General features: G+C 47.0%; 1 protein-coding gene across 2 annotated transcripts in view; it reads right to left on the reverse strand.

Annotated features, from left to right (window-relative positions):
- Nucleotides 1–19,804, reverse strand: part of CDC42BPB (CDC42 binding protein kinase beta) — a 125,515-nt gene that overhangs the window by 29,023 nt on the left and 76,688 nt on the right. For both annotated transcript variants that reach the window (XM_088464293.1, XM_088464292.1), the window contains 5 exons: nt 16,861–17,009; nt 14,215–14,303; nt 14,052–14,125; nt 4,700–4,792; nt 3,526–3,603 (listed from right to left, as the gene is read on the reverse strand). In XM_088464293.1, the coding sequence (XP_088320419.1) occupies nt 3,526–3,603; nt 4,700–4,792; nt 14,052–14,125; nt 14,215–14,303; nt 16,861–17,009 (483 nt within the window). The remainder of the gene's footprint in view (nt 1–3,525; nt 3,604–4,699; nt 4,793–14,051; nt 14,126–14,214; nt 14,304–16,860; nt 17,010–19,804) is intronic.

Here is a 19,804-nt window from a genome sequence, read left to right on the forward strand (position 1 = left end):
GTGGAAACTAGACACCACTGTAGGTAAAAAACCAGGGCAAGTGCGAAGCACTGCCCAGTTCCTAGGAAAGATGAGAAAAAGGGAGGTCTACATGACACAGCCCCCCATTCTGAGATCCTACCGGCCAAATCAATGGCCAGAAGGAATACATTCCTAGCCGTAAGCCATTTGAAATCCACTGAGCCCAGTGGATCAAATGGCGGTCCTCAGAGAGCCCTAAAGACCACAGCCAAATCCCAAGAAGCCACAGGTGGAACAAAGGGATGCTGAATATAATGTACACCCTGCACAAAGGTGCGGACATCAGGAAGAGTAGCAATCCTACGATGAAACCAACAGGGCAGAAAACCCACCTGTAGGAAAGCCAACACTCTGGATATCCGGAATACCCGAGGAGCATAGCCTGTAGGGCTACACAACTGAAAGAAAGTATGCCATACCTGATGGTAAATTCTTGCAGATAAAATCTTCCGAGCTCGTAGCATGGACATAGGCCCTGTTAACTATAGAGCTGGAAAAACTCCTAGACCTTAAGAGGGCAGTCGTCAAGGACAGACAACCCAGGTCTGGGTATCAGCCAGGATCCTGAGACAACAGGTCCGGTCGTAGAGGTAACAGCTTCGGAGTGTTAACTGAAACACTCCAAAGATCTGAGTAATAGTGCAGTCTGGCCCACGCACGAGCTATCAGCAAGAGCGCGCCTCCTTCTTGCTATTATTGGAGGAAGAAGGGATAACGGAGGGACGAGGTACACAACTTGGAAGGTCCACTGGACCAACATACGTCTATCATAAGAGTCTAATCTCTGAAAGGCTCCACTTGTTCACCAGAAGATTGAACACCTCCGGATGAAGAGGACATTTCCCTAAATGCACGTCCTGACGGCTGGGAAAGCCTGCTTTCCATCCGAGGATTCCTGAATGAACACTGCCGATGATGGCAGGGAAATAGCCTTCCACCCAAGCCAGAATTCGGTACACCACTGTTAGTGTCGCCTGACTCGGGAACCTCCTAGGTGGTTTACATAAGCCATCATGATGGCGTTGTCAGACTGTACCTGCACGGTATTTCCGTGGAGGACCTGTCCTGTATCCTGAAGAACCTTGAATACTGCTCTGAGTTCTCAGATGTTTATGGGAAGCGCAAAAACTACTGGTGTCCACCTGCCCTAGAACAAGTGTGGACCCGTCACTGCTTCCCAGCCACGGATACTGGCGTCCGTCGTCAGAAGGACCATGTGCGCAATCCCAAAGGGGGTGCCCCTTGTTTAGGTGAGCTTTCCGCAGCCACCAGGCCAGAGAGAGACAAACCTCCGGGGAAAGCACTATTGACTTTATCCTATGGGGCAACCCATCCCATCCGGAGAGGATCAAGTTTTCTAGAGGTTCAGAATGACACTGGGTGCTCTCCACCATGTCGAACAGCAACACCCTGGAACCCAGGAACCACATTACCGAGTGAATAGACACTCGGCGACTCTGCAGGCATCTGCGTACCTTTGCCTGTAATGCAGAGATCTTTTCCTCAATCACAAAGATCCTCAGATGTTGGGATATGGAGCATCCTCTGTGAAGAATCAGAGAGGACCATTTCCAGTGTATCAGTCAGCCTTAACGTAGCAACACAGATATTGTCCGTTGCAGATGGCACTGAAGTATCTCTGGAGACTCTGGTAGCACCAGGAGGTCGCCCGGATTGGGTAACAAGCGGACCCCCTGCATCCGCAGGTGGGCTGCCATAACTGCCATGACCATGGTAAAACTGGAAATGCTTATCGACCACTGCAAACCTGAAGAAAAACACTGGTGTTCTAAGAAAATAGGGACATTCAGGTAGTCACCCTGAATATATCCAACGACACCACAAAATTCCCAGGCTCCATTGAATGATGGAATGCAGGGTCCCCCTCCTGAACCGAGGAACCCCAGCTACCAACCAGCATCCCCGTACCATCTCAGTACCGGCGGGGTGTAGGAGTGACAGCATCGACGTCAATACTGACTGTCCTATGCTGGAGCACTCTAGTTGTGCAGCCACAGCTGCAAAGAAATCTTCAGGGGCCTTGAAAAGACCCCCCTCTGTACGGTGCGACTGGTCCGGCCAGGCACCTACGAAAACTGAGTGGCCTGAGGCTCGGGGGCGGGGTATAGGAGAGGGACCCCAGTACATCCTGGGAGGCTGGAAATTTAACTCTGTGGTGCCTGGATGTCTGCCGCCATCGCCTATACCCCAAGGTATCCTGTGGATACCCTATGGACCCTGCAGTAGAAATATATATATATATATATATATATACACACATACACACACACACACCACATTATTTGGGGGCCAGGTGGCAGGCCATGCCTCCTCCGTGTGACGTCACACGAGGCGGGGCCACAATCGGCAGTGATTACAGAAATGCCTGGAGCATCCTGGGGATGCTCTGGGGAGCTGTAAGAGCAGCGGTGTGAGTCTGAAGCTACCTAAGGATGCTCCAGGTGGCACTGCTGCATAGATTCTGGCTGCCATTCTAGGCACCCTGCTAGCCAGATGAGGCTAGCAGAGAAAAGCTCAGGGGGCCAGACCAAATGACTCTGCGGGCCTTATGTGGCCCCTGGGCCTGAGGTTCCCCATCCCTGCTGTACGGTCCTGTTATAAACTATCAGCAGCAGGAATAAAACACATAACACTGACACACTAGGGAGGAATGAAGACCCACATGTAGGGCTGCCAAGGTTACACACACGTTCATGTCTAGAAGAGACTTTTATATGCAACATCTGGCTTCGCGGACTGGGTGCTGCTGACTGACTTACTCCACTACGGTCACCAAATGGAACATACTGCTTCCTTCACACTGGACAAGGTCATTTTATCAGCACATCAGTGAAGAACTACTTGTAATCAGCTGATTTAATACAAGCGACTGCCAAGTGCCGTACAGCGTTTACAAAGACAGAAGTACTGATGTCCCCTTGCCCTGGACTATGTAAACAGCTCACCCACGCTATAGGATGGTAAGGTGGTTAGATATGTCTAAGTCAAACAGTAACTATCTAGTGGTAAGAGGGAGATTATTGGCAGCTTAAACAAATTATACAGGGTGTACAGAGTGCATATAATATACATATTCTTACTCAGGGCCGACCGTAACGGGTGCGCGAGCAGGGCCGCCCCACCCCGCAACCTAGAAAGCCGCCTGTTGCGTCCTTAGGATGCGCGCTTTGTTCAGCTTCCTGGCCCAAATATGCCCTGCTACAAGATTCTTACAATCAAATGCAAAACGTATCTATTTAGGAGAACAGCTGTCAATTAACTCAGAACCAGAGAAGTAGAGCAATCAGTGATGAACCTGACTCCCAGAAATAATCGATTGAGACCAAAAAAAAACGAATCGCCCTCGCTATGTACGCAACAAAACGCATCTCATATGTATCGGTCTCCAGGTGATCTGCAGTCTCCTAATTACTGGATCAGCCCACTAGACGGCTGCAGCCACTGAGCTTAGGCGACAGCTGCATGGATAATGAGTCCGCTTACCTTTGGAATAGTGATAGAAATTGGTGTAAAAGTTGGAGAAGGAGCAGGCGGCGTCCGAGTTTGCGACCGTGCAGACTCCTAAGTGAAAGAAAACAAAAAATGTATTTGAAACTTAAACACGCAAATCCAGTTAATTATAATGCAATAGAAAGATAGTACATCTACAATACAAGAGACTGGCCAGATTCATGGCCAAGAGCAAGGGTAAGAGGTATCCATTGTTACACTGAGATCGGTAACTGGGAGCATTTACCAACTGGGGCTGCTATGTTGTTAGACTGGACCTTACTGTGCTATAGAGAGTGATGCTACGGAAAATTCTATGACTATAACAAATACTTTAAAGTGTGATAAGTAAATAGGAAAAGGAGCAAACATGTCTTTAGTAACACACATTGCTTCTAACTGGGCAGATGCCGTACTGATCCAAGCCTGTGACCTGGGAGTGGGATGGACTCTTACAGAATATGGCAGTATATAGCAAGCAACTTCTGAATAATTCTCCTATTAATAACAGAGCACGTCGGACTATATTTTCTGCACCACTTTAGTCTCACAATTTCTGCCACACATCCCGAACCAAGGAACATTTGTGATCACAATGCTGTCCCATGCTGTGAGGAGACAGATTATTTCTAGAGTACCTAGGGTAGGGTTAATGTAATATCCTCTTAATCAGCAACACATATGAATTGCACAGGTTCTGAGGCTGGCTAAATCTGCATTTAACCTGGTTTTATTCGACCACAGAACTGGTGTAATTAATGTGTGCCCCTGGTTAAGGGGAAGGATGTAGATGAGATCCTGGTTGTCGGTATACCAGCATCAACATTCCGACAGTATTGGGGTTAGGATTAGGGGTTATGGTTAGGCACTGTGGGAGGGTTAGGTTTGGGCAGTGGGGGAGGAGGGGAGGTTAGGTTTAGGCTGCGGGGAGGGAGGGTTAGGTTTAGGGTACATACCAGCAGGTGTCAGTATGCTAACCCTGTTGGGATGCCGGTGTTGGGATTCTGAGCACCGGCATTCCCTACCCAACCCGATTAAAAGGGATATTATAGCAACCCCTAACCAGGGACCAACGATGGATAAGACGTGTGTGTCTGCTCTAGCCTCAGACTGAATACTTGTCAGTCATCGGGATACTGCACACATGGCATCAGGAACACATTCACACCTCGGGCTGCTGCTCCTGGGCTGAAGGAACGGACAGTGCTGGGGAGATTTCCAGTTTGGGTGTAGGGATTTCTTGATCACTGATGATGCTGGACTGTAACACAAAATAACAATATAGAACTGCTGTAACATCTGGTACCGGGATTACATGGTGTCTTATGCCATCTATGGGCCATATTAAATTTGGAGCGATAAGTCTGTTGCTGTCATCGGTTGTTTTGCCGGCAAAAACTTATCGCGCGCTTTCACGCGTATCCCCGTATTCAATCTCAAATCGGCGAAACCCAAGCAGGCGGAAAGTCCTGTCGTTTTTGGGGAAATCAGCCTGACAACCCCCCAAAAGATGCTCTGACATGGGGGTTCACTATGGGTACCCCCGATTAGCCCTGCTGAAGGTATTTGGGGTCTTTGAATGCTCTCAATAGGCGCTATTTAGGAGTCTTTGGGACAGGGGTGAAGAATAGCATTTAGCAATTTTCTCGGGGGAAAATAAGTAGTCCCAGCAAATTTGGGGAACATGAAAACGGGTGCAAGTATATTTTAAAGTTGCTAAAGTAAAGCATTAAAAAGTGTCAAAAACACAACCTTCAGCAAGCACCTGTAATCCAAAAATACACCTCCCCAATACTTCCAGACCCCCCCAAAGGCTATTTCGCTAGTTTTTGATTTTGCACCCCCACTTTGATTTTTTTTTTTCGCCCATTTTTTTCAAAGTGCTTTTTTTTGGTGTCTTTTGTGGTTTTTTTTTTTGCGTTGTAAAATGGGGGGTGTAAAATGGGTTTAGGGGGTTGCTGCAATTTTTCACCCCAAAACCCCACTTCTGCACTTTTTTTCGCAGGGTATCCATTGGCAATACTTTTCCGCTGGTTACAATGTGCAAACTTTTCGCACCGGCGAAAAGTCGGACAATTTGAATACAGGGATAAATGGAATCGGCGAACATGACGTCATCGGCGAAAAAGTTTAGACAAAAAACGGCTTTTCGCTCCAAATTGAATACTGCCCTATGTAAGGAAAGATGCACCACCTACTGGAAAATACAGGCATAACAGGTCTCATAGGAATTCTCTGATCACAGAGAAGCAAAGGGCTGCAAGTACAGTAGGGGATGCATTAGTCCTTAGTACACACGAGTACTGGTTTTAGGGCAGAGAAATTACAATAGTTTAGTGTTTTAATTACTAATGTGGTAAATTAAGTTCTGTTACAGTTAGTCTTAGGTTCACCTTTTGCGCTAATCGGATTCCAACATCAATATCAGTTTATTTATGCAGTACCCACACAAATGATATATATATATATATATATTTATTTTTTCCCCCCAGATTTAGAATTTTCCAAAAATGACTTTAGTTTGCTTATTTCTACCAACACAGCATATAAAATCTACACCATGCAATGAAAAACAAAAAAAAGTTTTTATCTTTAATACAAAATTTAAATGGCAAGAAAGTTAACTAGAGAGAACGTGTCTCATTTATTTTCTTATAAACCCCACCAAGAAATCTTGGTGCTCGCTTCGGCAGTAATCCACCTTTCCAAAACAGCAAACTTCAGAATAAATCAGAAAAAAAAAAAAAAAAAATCGACATTTTAAAATGATTTGCAACATTTCTTTCCATTGTTTGCTAGTTGAAATAAAATGCATTAAATGTCTAAAGAATAATATGGTAGCCTAATGACACGGAATCGGTATGGAATCCCGGCTGCCGCATAGCCGGCAATTCGATTCCCGGCAGCCCGACAGATCAGCAGAGCTCGGCAGCGGAAGCCCGACAGCGCTGGAAATCCCGATCGTCCCTAAGGTAAGTATAAACTAACCTAACCCCCTAACCCTCCTTAGGGATGCCTAACCCTAACCTCCCCCCCGAGTGACTAACCCTAATCCCCCACTAAGTGCCTAACCCTAACCCCCCCCCCCTTCCCCGCTGCCTAAGCCTAAGTCCCCCAGGGGGGTACCTAACCCTAACCTCCCCCTGGGTACCCTAAACCTAACCCTCCCCCTCCGCGGCTGTCCGCTCGCAGCGCCCGGCATCCCTTCGATAGGGATGCCGGGCGCCGGTCTCCCGGCATCGGGTAAATGACAGGCGTCTAGATATATATAAAGCAGCCGGGAAGCTGGCTGTAGGTATTAAGGCAGCCGGTTTCCCGACTGCATACCAATGAGACCAACCATTTGAAAAGTAGACAATCGCATCACATGAGGGCACCCCTGAATGTATTGGAGGCAGCATAAAGAAGATCTCCACATTAGAAACCCCCCATATCTCTGGGCTTAACGTTTTCTGTAGCATAGGGTGGCAACTTCTAATGTGGCACATTATTTCAGAGGGGATTTCCCCTTTTACAAATGAGGGTACCCCTGACTGTGTAGGTGCCAAGAGTTTAAATTGGACACATTGAATGCCCACCTCTATTACCTGGCTCTGCAGTACTTTACCACCGCCAGGCCATATTATCTGGTGATCACCAGACAATAACCACTAAAGGGCAAAATCATTAAATCTAAACAGAAACTTCACATCGGAGAAATGTGTCAGGTATAAGAAGTGATTCTCAAAGCTACCATCTGTGTGACCAAAAGTCATTTGTAGGCCAATTTCCCTCAATGTATTTATAGAAAATGCGAAATTGATGCGAAGAGAACGCATTTTATGCCATCACTATTAAAGCGGACACAAATCAGCAAAAGTAACCTAAAATGAAGCATAGGCAGAATATTCATTCCACTTATTGCATAAATCATTGCGCCTGATTCTGACCAGAATCTGGTGTGAAGTTTGCATGTTCTCCAAGTGTTTCCTTCAGGTTACCGGTTACCTCCCCAGTCCAGTCCACGTGTACACAAATATACACACTAGGGTTAATTTTTGCCGGAGGAAACCAACGAAAGCAAGGGGAGAATATACAAACTCCACACGAGGGAGGGCCATGGTGTAGGTCAAACCCAAGGCATCAGTGCTGTGAGGCAGTAATGCTAACCACTACACTATCCATGCTGTCCAAACATTACATTAATTGGCTGCAGACTAAAACTGACCCAATAATGCCTGTTTATTTCGACAGTAAGCTCCATTGGGGTAGGGACTGATCTGAATGATAAATATATATACTTCACTGTATATTATGGTGGCGCTATATATATATATATATATATATAAATTCTAATGAACAATAACTAAATCATTAATTCAATAAAAAAGAGAATATTACCCACATAAGTAGTTAAATCAAAGCCTGTTCCTGCCATCAGTGGTTATCCTCCCATGCCCCTGAACAGTTATAGGGTTAAACAAGTATTTCATTGTTAATGGAAGTTAAAGCAGCGATACCAAATAAATTTCTCCTTAAAAGGAAAGGTAAATTTACTTTTTAAATAGGGGTCATTTTGCATAGCTGTCCTACAAACCATTATCTCATTTTCAAAATCTGTCTGGAGGGAAGACAAGTATGGCTGACAGTCACACTCACAGACTTAAAGCTTAACAGGTGTATTGTTTGGGAAGCCTCTGTGTTCATGTAAGGAGGAGGGGTTTGTGTGTTGATTGCCAACGGAGCTCAGTGGGGCATTCAAAAGCCTCTCTGCTCACTAAATAATGTGACATGTTACTGCCTTGGTAGTCACATAACACTGTGCAGAGCTATAACTCATTAACGGTAGCCTGCATAAACTAACCAAAATTGAAAAGGTTTATTTCCAAGCTTCTTATAGCCTGCCACAGTAATGTTTAAACAAAGTTAAAAAACACACGTCCCTAATTTTATTTGGAATTGCTGCTCTAAAATAGCTTGTAAGGCCAAATGTTTCATGTAATGTTAATGGATTAGTAAACGATGACCTTTTATCATTGGTATAGCGAAAGGTTAAACGTAGGTTCAAAGGTCAGCTAGGTTACTGGCTTTTAGAACGGTCACGAGTGTAAAGCTGTGAGCGCACTTACGTCTTCCCAAAACGCTAGAAGTGAGGACGTGGACGAGGTAGACATTGGCTCCTTTGTGGCAACGAATAGGAGGGACAAAACATAAGTACTTAGCACCCACATATGCCGGAATTGGGGGTCACAGTTACAGCCGGTGCAACTAATAAAAGCAGTGATTGTGGCTTGTTTGATTGGGCCCAAAGTACCAGTTTACTAAAGTCTGCGCACAATAGAATGTATCAGTAAAGTATTTGGGGTACCAATGGCCAGGTTCCGCACCGCTCTAGTAAAGATAACTCATAATGTAGAGATATTTAAGGCCAAATCGAATGTCTATGCCTGCTAAGTTCATGTACAGGGAAGAAACAAAAACGTTTTGATACTTACCGTTAAAATCATTGTCCACCTGAATGACACTACTAACATTAACCAACATATGTACCAATATTTGACGATAAGGGGAGTGAGAGACCGGGTACGTGGTTTTGTGTACAATATCGGACGTGAGATTTAAATGGTACAAGATGTGTTTATTCTTTGATATTTATTGTTTTGTAGGTTTAGGGTCATTGTAAAAGCTGAGTTAGTATGGGGAAAGCAGGGGCAGTGGTACAATGTATGAAGGCGCTCCACAGGGTGACGTGTGACCTAAAGAAAAAGCATTTGGGAGAGCAACATATGATGTAGGCACAGGCTTGGACACATGCAAAAGGGGCCAAGACTAGTGACTGCTATAATGGCACACACATCTGTACAATGCACTGGGGAAGAGAAAGTAATACACGTCAGGTGGAATGATGCAGGGAAATTAATACACTTCAGGTGGAATGATGCAGGGAAAGTAATACACGTCAGGTGGGATGATGCAGGGAAATTAATACACTTCAGGTGGAATGATGCAGGGAAATTAATACAGGTCAGGTGGGATGATGCAGGGAAAGTAATACACGTCAGGTGGAATGATGCAGGGGAAAGTGATACACGTCAGGCGGGATGATGCAGGGGAAATTAATACACTTCAGGTGGAATGATGCAGGGGAAATTAATACACGTCAGGCGGAATGATGCAGGGAAAGTAATACACGTCAGGCGGGATGATGCAGGGAAAGTAATACACGTCAGGCGGGATGATGCAGGGAAATTAATACAGGTCAGGCGGGATGATGCAGGGAAAGTAATACACGTCAGGCGGGATGATGCAGGGAAAGTAATACACGTCAGGTGGGATGATGCAGGGAAATTAATACAGGTCAGGTGGGATGATGCAGGGAAAGTAATACACGTCAGGCGGGATGATGCAGGGAAAGTAATACAGGTCAGGTGGGATGATGCAGGGAAAGTAATACACGTCAGGTGGAATGATGCAGGGAAAGTAATACACGTCAGGTGGGATGATGCAGGGAAATTAATACAGGTCAGGCGGGATGATGCAGGGAAAGTAATACACGTCAGGCGGGATGATGCAGGGAAAGTAATACACGTCAGGCGGGATGATGCAGGGAAATTAATACAGGTCAGGTGGGATGATGCAGGGAAAGTAATACACGTCAGGTGGAATGATGCAGGGGAAAGTGATACACGTCAGGCGGGATGATGCAGGGAAAGTAATACACGTCAGGCGGGATGATGCAGGGAAATTAATACAGGTCAGGTGGGATGATGCAGGGAAAGTAATACACGTCAGGTGGAATGATGCAGGGGAAAGTGATACACGTCAGGCGGGATGATGCAGGGAAAGTAATACACGTCAGGCGGGATGATGCAGGGAAAGTAATACACGTCAGGTGGAATGATGCAGGGGAAAGTGATACACGTCAGGTGGAATGATGCAGGGAAAGTAATACACGTCAGGCGGGATGATGCAGGGAAAGTAATACACGTCAGGCGGGATGATGCAGGGAAAGTAATACACGTCAGGCGGAATGATGCAGGGAAAGTAATACACGTCAGGCGGGATGATGCAGGGAAAGTAATACACGTCAGGCGGGATGATGCAGGGAAAGTAATACACGTCAGGCGGGATGATGCAGGGAAAGTAATACACGTCAGGCGGGATGATGCAGGGAAAGTAATACACGTCAGGTGGGATGATGCAGGGAAATTAATACAGGTCAGGTGGGATGATGCAGGGAAAGTAATACACGTCAGGTGGAATGATGCAGGGGAAAGTGATACACGTCAGGCGGGATGATGCAGGGAAAGTAATACACGTCAGGCGGGATGATGCAGGGAAAGTAATACACGTCAGGTGGAATGATGCAGGGGAAAGTGATACACGTCAGGTGGAATGATGCAGGGAAAGTAATACACGTCAGGCGGGATGATGCAGGGAAAGTAATACACGTCAGGCGGGATGATGCAGGGAAAGTAATACACGTCAGGCGGAATGATGCAGGGAAAGTAATACACGTCAGGCGGGATGATGCAGGGAAAGTAATACACGTCAGGCGGGATGATGCAGGGAAAGTAATACACGTCAGGTGGGATGATGCAGGGAAAGTAATACACGTCAGGTGGAATGATGCAGGGGAAAGTGATACACGTCAGGCGGGATGATGCAGGGAAAGTAATACACGTCAGGCGGGATGATGCAGGGAAAGTAATACACGTCAGGTGGAATGATGCAGGGGAAAGTGATACACGTCAGGTGGAATGATGCAGGGAAAGTAATACACGTCAGGCGGGATGATGCAGGGAAAGTAATACACAGGTGGAATGATGCAGGTAAAGTAATACACGTCAGAGGGCAAGGCTGGTGCATAGACAGTAATACACGTCACTGGGATTGGTCTGGTGCATAGAAACTAATACAACCTTGTGTGAAGGGGCGGGTGCAGTAAAAGTAATACATGCCAGGTTGTGAGGCTGGTGCAGATAATACGTGTCAGGGGGACAGAGCTAGTGCAGATAATACGTCTCAGGGGGATCGAGCTAGTGCAGATAATACGTCTCAGGGGGACAGAGCTAGTGCAGATAATACGTGTCAGGGGGACAGAGCTAGTGCAGATAATACATGTCAGGGGGACAGAGCTAGTGCAGATAATACGTCTCAGGGGGACAGAGCTAGTGCAGATAATACATGTCAGGGGGACAGAGCTAGTGCAGATAATACGTCTCAGGGGGACAGAGCTAGTGCAGATAATACGTCTCAGGGGGACAGAGCTAGTGCAGATAATACATGTCAGAGGGACAGAGCTAATGCAGATAATACATGTCAGGGGGACAGAGCTAGTGCAGATAATACATGTCAGGGGGACAGAGCTAGTGCAGATAATACGTGTCAGGGGGACAGAGCTAGTGCAGATAATACGTCTCAGGGGGACAGAGCTAGTGCAGATAATACATGTCAGGGGGACGGAGCTAGTGCAGATAATACATGTCAGGGGGACAGAGCTAGTGCAGATAATACGAGTCAGGGGGACAGAGCTAGTGCAGATAATACGTGTCAGGGGGACAGAGCTAGTGCAGATAATACATGTCAGAGGGACAGAGCTAATGCAGATAATACATGTCAGGGGGACAGAGCTAGTGCAGATAATACATGTCAGGGGGACAGAGCTAGTGCAGATAATACATGTCAGGGGGACAGAGCTAGTGCAGATAATACGAGTCAGGGGGACAGAGCTAGTGCAGATAATACGTCTCAGGGGGACAGAGTTAGTGCAGATAATACATGTCAGAGGGACAGAGCTAATGCAGATAATACATGTCAGGGGGACAGAGCTAGTGCAGATAATACATGTCAGGGGGACAGAGCTAGTGCAGATAATACGTCTCAGGGGGACAGAGCTAGTGCAGATAATACGTCTCAGGGGGACAGAGCTAGTGCAGATAATACATGTCAGGGGGACGGAGCTAGTGCAGATAATACATGTCAGGGGGACAGAGCTAGTGCAGATAATACGAGTCAGGGGGACAGAGCTAGTGCAGATAATACGTGTCAGGGGGACGGAGCTAGTGCAGATAATACATGTCAGGGGGACGGAGCTAGTGCAGATAATACGTGTCAGGAGGACAGAGCTAGTGCAGATAATACGTGTCAGGGGGACAGAGCTAGTGCAGATAATACGTGTCAGGGGGACAGAGCTAGTGCAGATAATACGTCTCAGGGGGACAGAGCTAGTGCAGATAATACGTCTCAGGGGGACAGAGCTAGTGCAGATAATACATGTCAGGGGGACAGAGCTAGTGCAGATAATACATGTCAGGGGGACAGAGCTAATGCAGATAATACATGTCAGGGGGACAGAGCTAGTGCAGATAATACATGTCAGGGGGACAGAGCTAGTGCAGATAATACGTGTTGGGGGGACGGGGCTAGTGCAGATAATACGTGTCGGGGGGACAGAGCTAATGCAGATAATACATGTCAGGGGGACAGAGCTAGTGCAGATAATACGTGTCAGGGGGACAGAGCTAGTGCAGATAATACGTGTCAGGGGGACGGAGCTAGTGCAGATAATACGTGTCAGGAGGACGGAGCTAGTGCAGATAATACGTCTCAGGGGGACAGAGCTAGTGCAGATAATACGTCTCAGGGGGACAGAGCTAGTGCAGATAATACATGTCAGGGGGACAGAGCTAGTGCAGATAATACGTGTCAGGGGGACAGAGCTAGTGCAGATAATACGTGTCAGGAGGACGGAGCTAGTGCAGATAATACGTCTCAGGGGAACAGAGCTAGTGCAGATAATACGTGTCGGGGGGACGGGCTAGTGCAGATAATACGTGTCGGGGGGACAGAGCTAATGCAGATAATACATGTCAGGGGGACGGAGCTAGTGCAGATAATACGTCTCAGGGGGACAGAGCTAGTGCAGATAATACGTCTCAGGGGGACAGAGCTAGTGCAGATAATACGTCTCAGGGGGACAGAGCTAGTGCAGATAATACGTCTCAGGGGGACAGAGCTAGTGCAGATAATACGTCTCAGGGGGACAGAGCTAGTGCAGATAATACGTGTCAGGGGGACAGAGCTAGTGCAGATAATACATGTCAGGGGGACGGAGCTAGTGCAGATAATACATGTCAGGGGGACAGGGCTAGTGCAGATAATACGTGTCAGGGGGACGGAGCTAGTGCAGATAATACATGTCAGGGGGACAGGGCTAGTGCAGATAATACATGACAGGGGGACAGGGCTAGTGCAGATAATACGTGTCAGGTGGACGGAGCTAGTGCAGATAATACGTGTCAGGTGGACGGAGCTAGTGCAGATAATACATGTCAGGGGGACAGGGCTAGTGCAGATAATACATGTCAGGGGGACGGAGCTAGTGCAGATAATACATCAAGGGGCAGAGTTGGCGCAGATAATGCGTGCCAGAGGAACAGGGCTGGTGCAGATAAATGTTAGGGGCATGGGGCTGGCACAGAGAAAGTAACAAGTATTTGGGGGATGGAGCTGGTGACCCACTACAGAGATACACTCACCCTCAGGTCATGTGGTAGGGGAGAGGTATTGAAGTACTCAAAAATGGACTCTTGGAAGTCCGGAAGCTTAAGCCCTAAAAACAAAAGCACAACATGGAATTAGAGGACAGAAAATGTATTTCCCAGGCTAGAAATAAGGAGCCTCATCAGCAGATGTACTGACCACTGTCATCTTTGTCCTTCAGTTTCTTCTTTAAGCTTTCCATTTCTTCCAGCAGCTCTGTGTTCCTAACCTCTGCCTCTTTCAGCTTACTGCAATACAGGGAGGGAACGTCAGTACCGACCTCTACATAATGCACAACAAGCCTGAATGCTTTCAAACAAAAGAGAGGAACCGTATTAGTCGGTAAACTCTCAGAGCACCTCCTAAAGGAGGGCAGGTGAACAGATTTCCCATAGCATCCAATCAGATGTTAGCTTTCATTATATACAATGTACTTGATAAATGATAGCTGGGAGACGATTGGTTGCTACAGTATGGGCAACTTATCCACTGGTCCGCTTTAGGTTTGCTACATCTCCCCCAGAGTCTGTCTATGCATCCCCTGTGCTCCGCATTGCTCTGTAAGGGTGGTAACGCACATAGCTCTATCCTGTCTCCACAACGGCTGATTTCCTACATCGTAGCTCAGCTGTAAGCATTTGTGAGGCAGGGAGGCTGAGAAAAGACAGTCCAGGCCTGCATAAAGGACGTGGTGCAGTTTGTGTGTCCCCTCTGCTGGATGGAGCGAGGAAAACTCAGTCTTCTGTGTGTACATTAACACAGTATGACAGACATTATGGCAATGGTTAATTGGAGTGGAAATCACAACGTTGCAAGGCCCCTACATATGCACACATTGAAGCTCTGTGTACATACCTGCACCATATCTGTACCGCAGGACTTATATATCCTCCAGACAAGCGTCACTATGGACCTTTGGCTGTAGGCTCTGGACAGCTGTCCTTACCCCCCCCAAATGTGGATCGTATCTCACAACTAACAGTACAGTTGGTCTCTGCCCACTGGTAGTGTGGCACCTGTATTATGGATATCTGGGTAGCAGACGGTGGACCTTGGCTCCAGCCGTCACAGAGATGGCTGCCAGTAGCAGTATGTTTGGTGTGCGCCCTCTGTCAGTAGCGGTATGTTTGGTGTGCGCCCTCTGTCAGTAGCGGTATGTTTGGTGTGCGCCCTCTGTCAGTAGCGGTATGTTTGGTGTGCGCCCTCTGTCAGTAGCGGTATGTGTGGTGTGAGCCGTCTGTCAGTAGCGGTATGTGTGGTGTGCGCCGTCTGTCAGTAGCGGTATGTGTGGTGTGAGCCGTCTGTCAGTAGCGGTATGTTTGGTGTGTGCCGTCTGTCAGTAGGCTGGTGGTATATACAAGTTTGTGGATTGTTCACATTCATGTAAATTGTTTTCTCCAGAAAGTAATTGTGGAAAAGGAGCAGCTCATTGTCAGGAAAATGGTGGTGGTGGGGGGGGGAATTAACTTTCCATATGTCCTGATCCCCTCGTAACAAAATGATCATATAGTTGTAAAAAACTGGGGTGTGTATGTACATGTATCCAGGGTTGTTCTATGCTCTCATCTGAATGATCTCCTGAAAACAATATCTCTGCCACTGAATATGTAAATGCTTCTGTATAATCCACTAAGGGTTAGATAAAATAATAATAATAATAATAGGGTGCCACTGTTTGCAATGCAGAATTTTAACTATTTTTCCAGAGTGATGCTGGGTACACTGGCAGATATATTAGCCGATCAATTAATCGGCCAATATACTGCGAGCCCGTCGGCCAGTGTGTACCAGCGATATGTCTGAACGACGTCTCACATATCTTGTCGGCTGTGCAGCAGAGATATATCTGTCCATCGTGCGGTGTGTACGGGCGGACAGCTGACCTCCCCATACACTTGCAGCGTAGGCCGCGGGGAGGGGGGCGCCGGCCAGTGGGACCGGCGGCCAAATGACAGTTGGGTCAGTATGTATGAACCACCATCATCTGAGGATATATATTAGGCGAGTACCCAGCTTTAGACAGCTTCCGGCCCGTCCTGAGGGGACCATCCATGATTGAGGGCTACTCTCTGTTCTGAAGTTTTGTCCATGTAGTTTTATAGTGGGCAGTAAACAGCTGGAATCATTACATTGATATCCACATCATATAACATGCCAATACAAATGGAAGTCATGTAAGGTATGTATATAACAATCGGCTAAGGCTTATCCCGTCTCCGGCATGCGGAGCGAGAGCCGGGAAGCGCGTCCAACAGCTCCCTCTGTGGTGATGAGACAAACCAGCCGGAGAGGAAGACTACTCTGCGCCAGGTACAGAGCATTAATAGAGGATAGCGGTCATGACTTAGACAGGCACATTGGGAGCCACAGGCACTCCACCTCCTCCCCTCCCTGCCAACGGCTCTTACTGCCACAATGGAGAAGGGCCAGGAGATGGGAGAGAACCCTGCAGCGCCGGACCCGTTACAAGATAAGTATGGCGAGGCATGGGCGGGCTTAGGTGACCCGGGTCTAATACACTAATATTACGCCTTCAAACAACTGGCTTGTACGCATTCTAGTGCATCTTTTACTAAATACATTCTCCATCTTTCTGCCTTCAATCTCTACTTTTCAGCCGCGTATAAACGGATAGTAGGAACCCCTCAAAGTTACATTACATCGGCAATTGAGCCTTTAATAATTACTAAAAAACTTTAAACGGCGCACGCATGATTAAGGACCAAACAGCAGAACAGATCTGGCCGTTATAACATGATCAATAAAAAGCAATCAAAAAAAGAAGATCTATAGAAAGCGTCATACTTCTCAAATGAAATATTGGCATCTTTTGCCTTCCTCAGCTCCTCCTGCACTATATGTTTGGCTCGTAGTTCGGCGTCCAGGGCAGACTGCAGCTCCAGCCGCGCCGACATATCCAGTTTCTGGCTGCGGCGGACCTTCCACAATGGGTCCTGTAAATAATACGAGAGTGTTTATTGCTTCCTCTTCTGGATGACCAGTGTGTTGCAGGAGCTGCACAGATTGTTGTTTTAAAAGAGAATATCTCCTGGAAAGAATTACCGTAGATCCTACAGGGGGACACAACTACAGCAGGGTCAGCTGTGTGTAAAGCAGGGAGTAGCACCTACATTATATGCGTTGTGTGTGCTGAGCGCCCCCTATGTGTGACTAATGACTTCACTTGTTTATGCATCTACTGTAAACGATGCAGGTATAGGGTTTACCGATGAGGACTCCAGGGAACCGCTCTATTCAGAACATTGCTCCATAATGGTCAGTGTAAGGATCTGAAACAACTAGAAACGGCTGCAGTTTTGATCAGACAATAAACAGGGCTCTCTATCCGGCCCTTATTCACTTTCCTGCCTTAGGAACAGAAAAAAATGGACTTAAACAGAAAAATGTAAGAGGAAAGGCTACAGCTTCATGCCTGAGACACAGGGTTCTAATCATCTTTAATGACAATGGCTATTTAGCAGTGGGGCTTTATCTAATGGCTGTGACAATGGGCCGGGTTCAGGGGTGTACGCAAATCGGAATCAGTATGATTCGGTTCGATTCCCGGCAGCGCCTGGCCGACAGATGAGCAGAGCCCGGCAGCGGAAGCCCGACAGCAATGGAAATCCTGATCGCCTTTAAGGTAAGTATAAACTAACCTAACCCCCTAACCCTCCTTAGTTGTGCCTAACCCTAACCTCCCCCCCCCCCAAGTGCCTAACCCTAACCCCCCCCTTCCCTGCTGCCTAAATTTAAGTCCGCCGGGGGGGTGCCTAACCCTCCCTCCCCCTAGCCTAACCCTAACCCTCCCGGCGGGGGGGGAATGGAGGTACCTAACGCTAATTCCCTCCCGGGTGCTCTAAACCTAACCCTCCCCCCCCGCGGCTGTCCGGCATCCCTTCGATCAGGATGCCGGGCGCCGGTCTCCCGGCATCGGGGAAATGTCAGGCGTCTAGATCTAGACGCCCAGCATTTCACCCTCGCCGGGATATGACGGTCGGGAAGCCAGCAGCCGGTTTCCCGGTTGTATACCCGCAAATCTCGTCTCAGCTACATTCCAGTAAGTAGCGGTTTTAAAAATATATGCCAATGTCTCAGCAGCCTGGATTTGTATTGAGACACCCATAAGCAGAGTCTCAAGTCCCCCCCTGGCGAACATAGATGTGCCATCGATGCGTTCGGCAGCTCCATGGTCACTCAGATAATGTCCGCCTGGGAGTAAGCTGCCAGGGCCTTAACCACTGTGTACGAACGGTCCCAGGCACAGTCAAACCCCCCCGTTGCCTCCCACAAACGCTCCCAGTCAGTCACACTGCATCCAGGCCCTCGCTGGGACCGCTCTTGAAAGCAGTGCTCATGCACTTCGGCAGTACAAAAATAATCGCTCTATATAGATATCAGGACAGTGTATTTAAAACACAGATTTTTTTTTTTAGGGAGATGTCACTTTAAGACGGTCAGGAGAGATTCTCTTTTCAACAGAACAGATTTAAAGACTGATTTAGGATTGCAGAATGTGCAAAGATATTTCAGAATAAAATACAAACAGAATTCCCCTTACCACAGACACCAGACGTATACAGACAGAAGAAGCAGCCATATACAGGGTGAGATGCACCAAGCCTTGGAGAGTGGTAAAGTGAGAAGCTGCCTAAAGCAACCAATCAGTTTCTAACACTCATATCAAAAACTGTGCTAGATAAATGAGTTAGAATCTGATTGGTCGCTTCTGTCAACTTCCGCCACTTTTATCACTCTCCAAGGCTTGATACATCTCCCCCAAAGTCACCAACCACCAATAAATGCCATCACAGATACCAAGTAATAAGGAACGCAAAACTCTCCTACCCACAGTGGGATGGATGCAAGTAGATAGGGCTTATATAATGCTGGGCACACAATCCTCTAATTGGCTGTTACTTGACGAGCAAACTAGCTGGCAACCTATTATAGCGCTGACAGAACCACCACAGTAGTAAAATAATTGGATGCAGTGCAAACCATCCAACCCCCTCCCACAAAATCACGTTCATTTACAATAACCCACTGACCCGACATAGAATGTTTGGAATCTTCTGATCGCTCGGCAAGAACAGCCAGGCAGAGTGATGTGAGTGTGCTCAGCACCTGTAACCCTCAGCAAAACCATTTCTCCAAAGAGACCGAGCTATGGAAATCCCCTCATACACGCAAGTCGCTGTTTATGGATTTATTCTTTCATTGTAACCAAGGTTTATGGGGACCCAGCGATGGATGTGTTTACTGCACTACTAGGACACATTTCCTCCACTATAGTCTAATACATTCCTGGATTGGTCTCTTAAGCATCATCTCACATCTACAGTAAATGCAGCGGAGGCGGCCATTTTGTGGGCTGGCCCAATATGCAATAACCACCACACCGGGGAACCAAAGTCACAATCTATCGGCCTAACCAAAGGTCTGACTCCAACTTTGGGCAGACAACAGATGCGCTAAACAAATTCAAACAGGTGCATTAATGACTGTTAAAATTGTAAACTTGGTTCTATTACCCCATTGAAGAATCTGTCTATCTATACAATATTTTTATTGGGGGACAAAAAAAATTAAATAAAAAAAGACATATATATATATATATATATATATAGCACGGCACTACTGGTGAAAAGGTTTTTATGTTAAGTACAATTAGTACAACCAATCTTTACACAGTGTGGTAGCAACGTTTCTGGATCCCTCCGGACCCCGTCCTCAAGCTGCTGTGGTA

The sequence above is a fragment of the Taudactylus pleione genome, unplaced genomic scaffold, assembly GCF_031769625.1.
Source record: "Taudactylus pleione unplaced genomic scaffold, aTauple2 ptg001628l, whole genome shotgun sequence".
In the NCBI taxonomy this organism is placed as follows: Eukaryota; Metazoa; Chordata; class Amphibia; order Anura; family Myobatrachidae; genus Taudactylus; species Taudactylus pleione.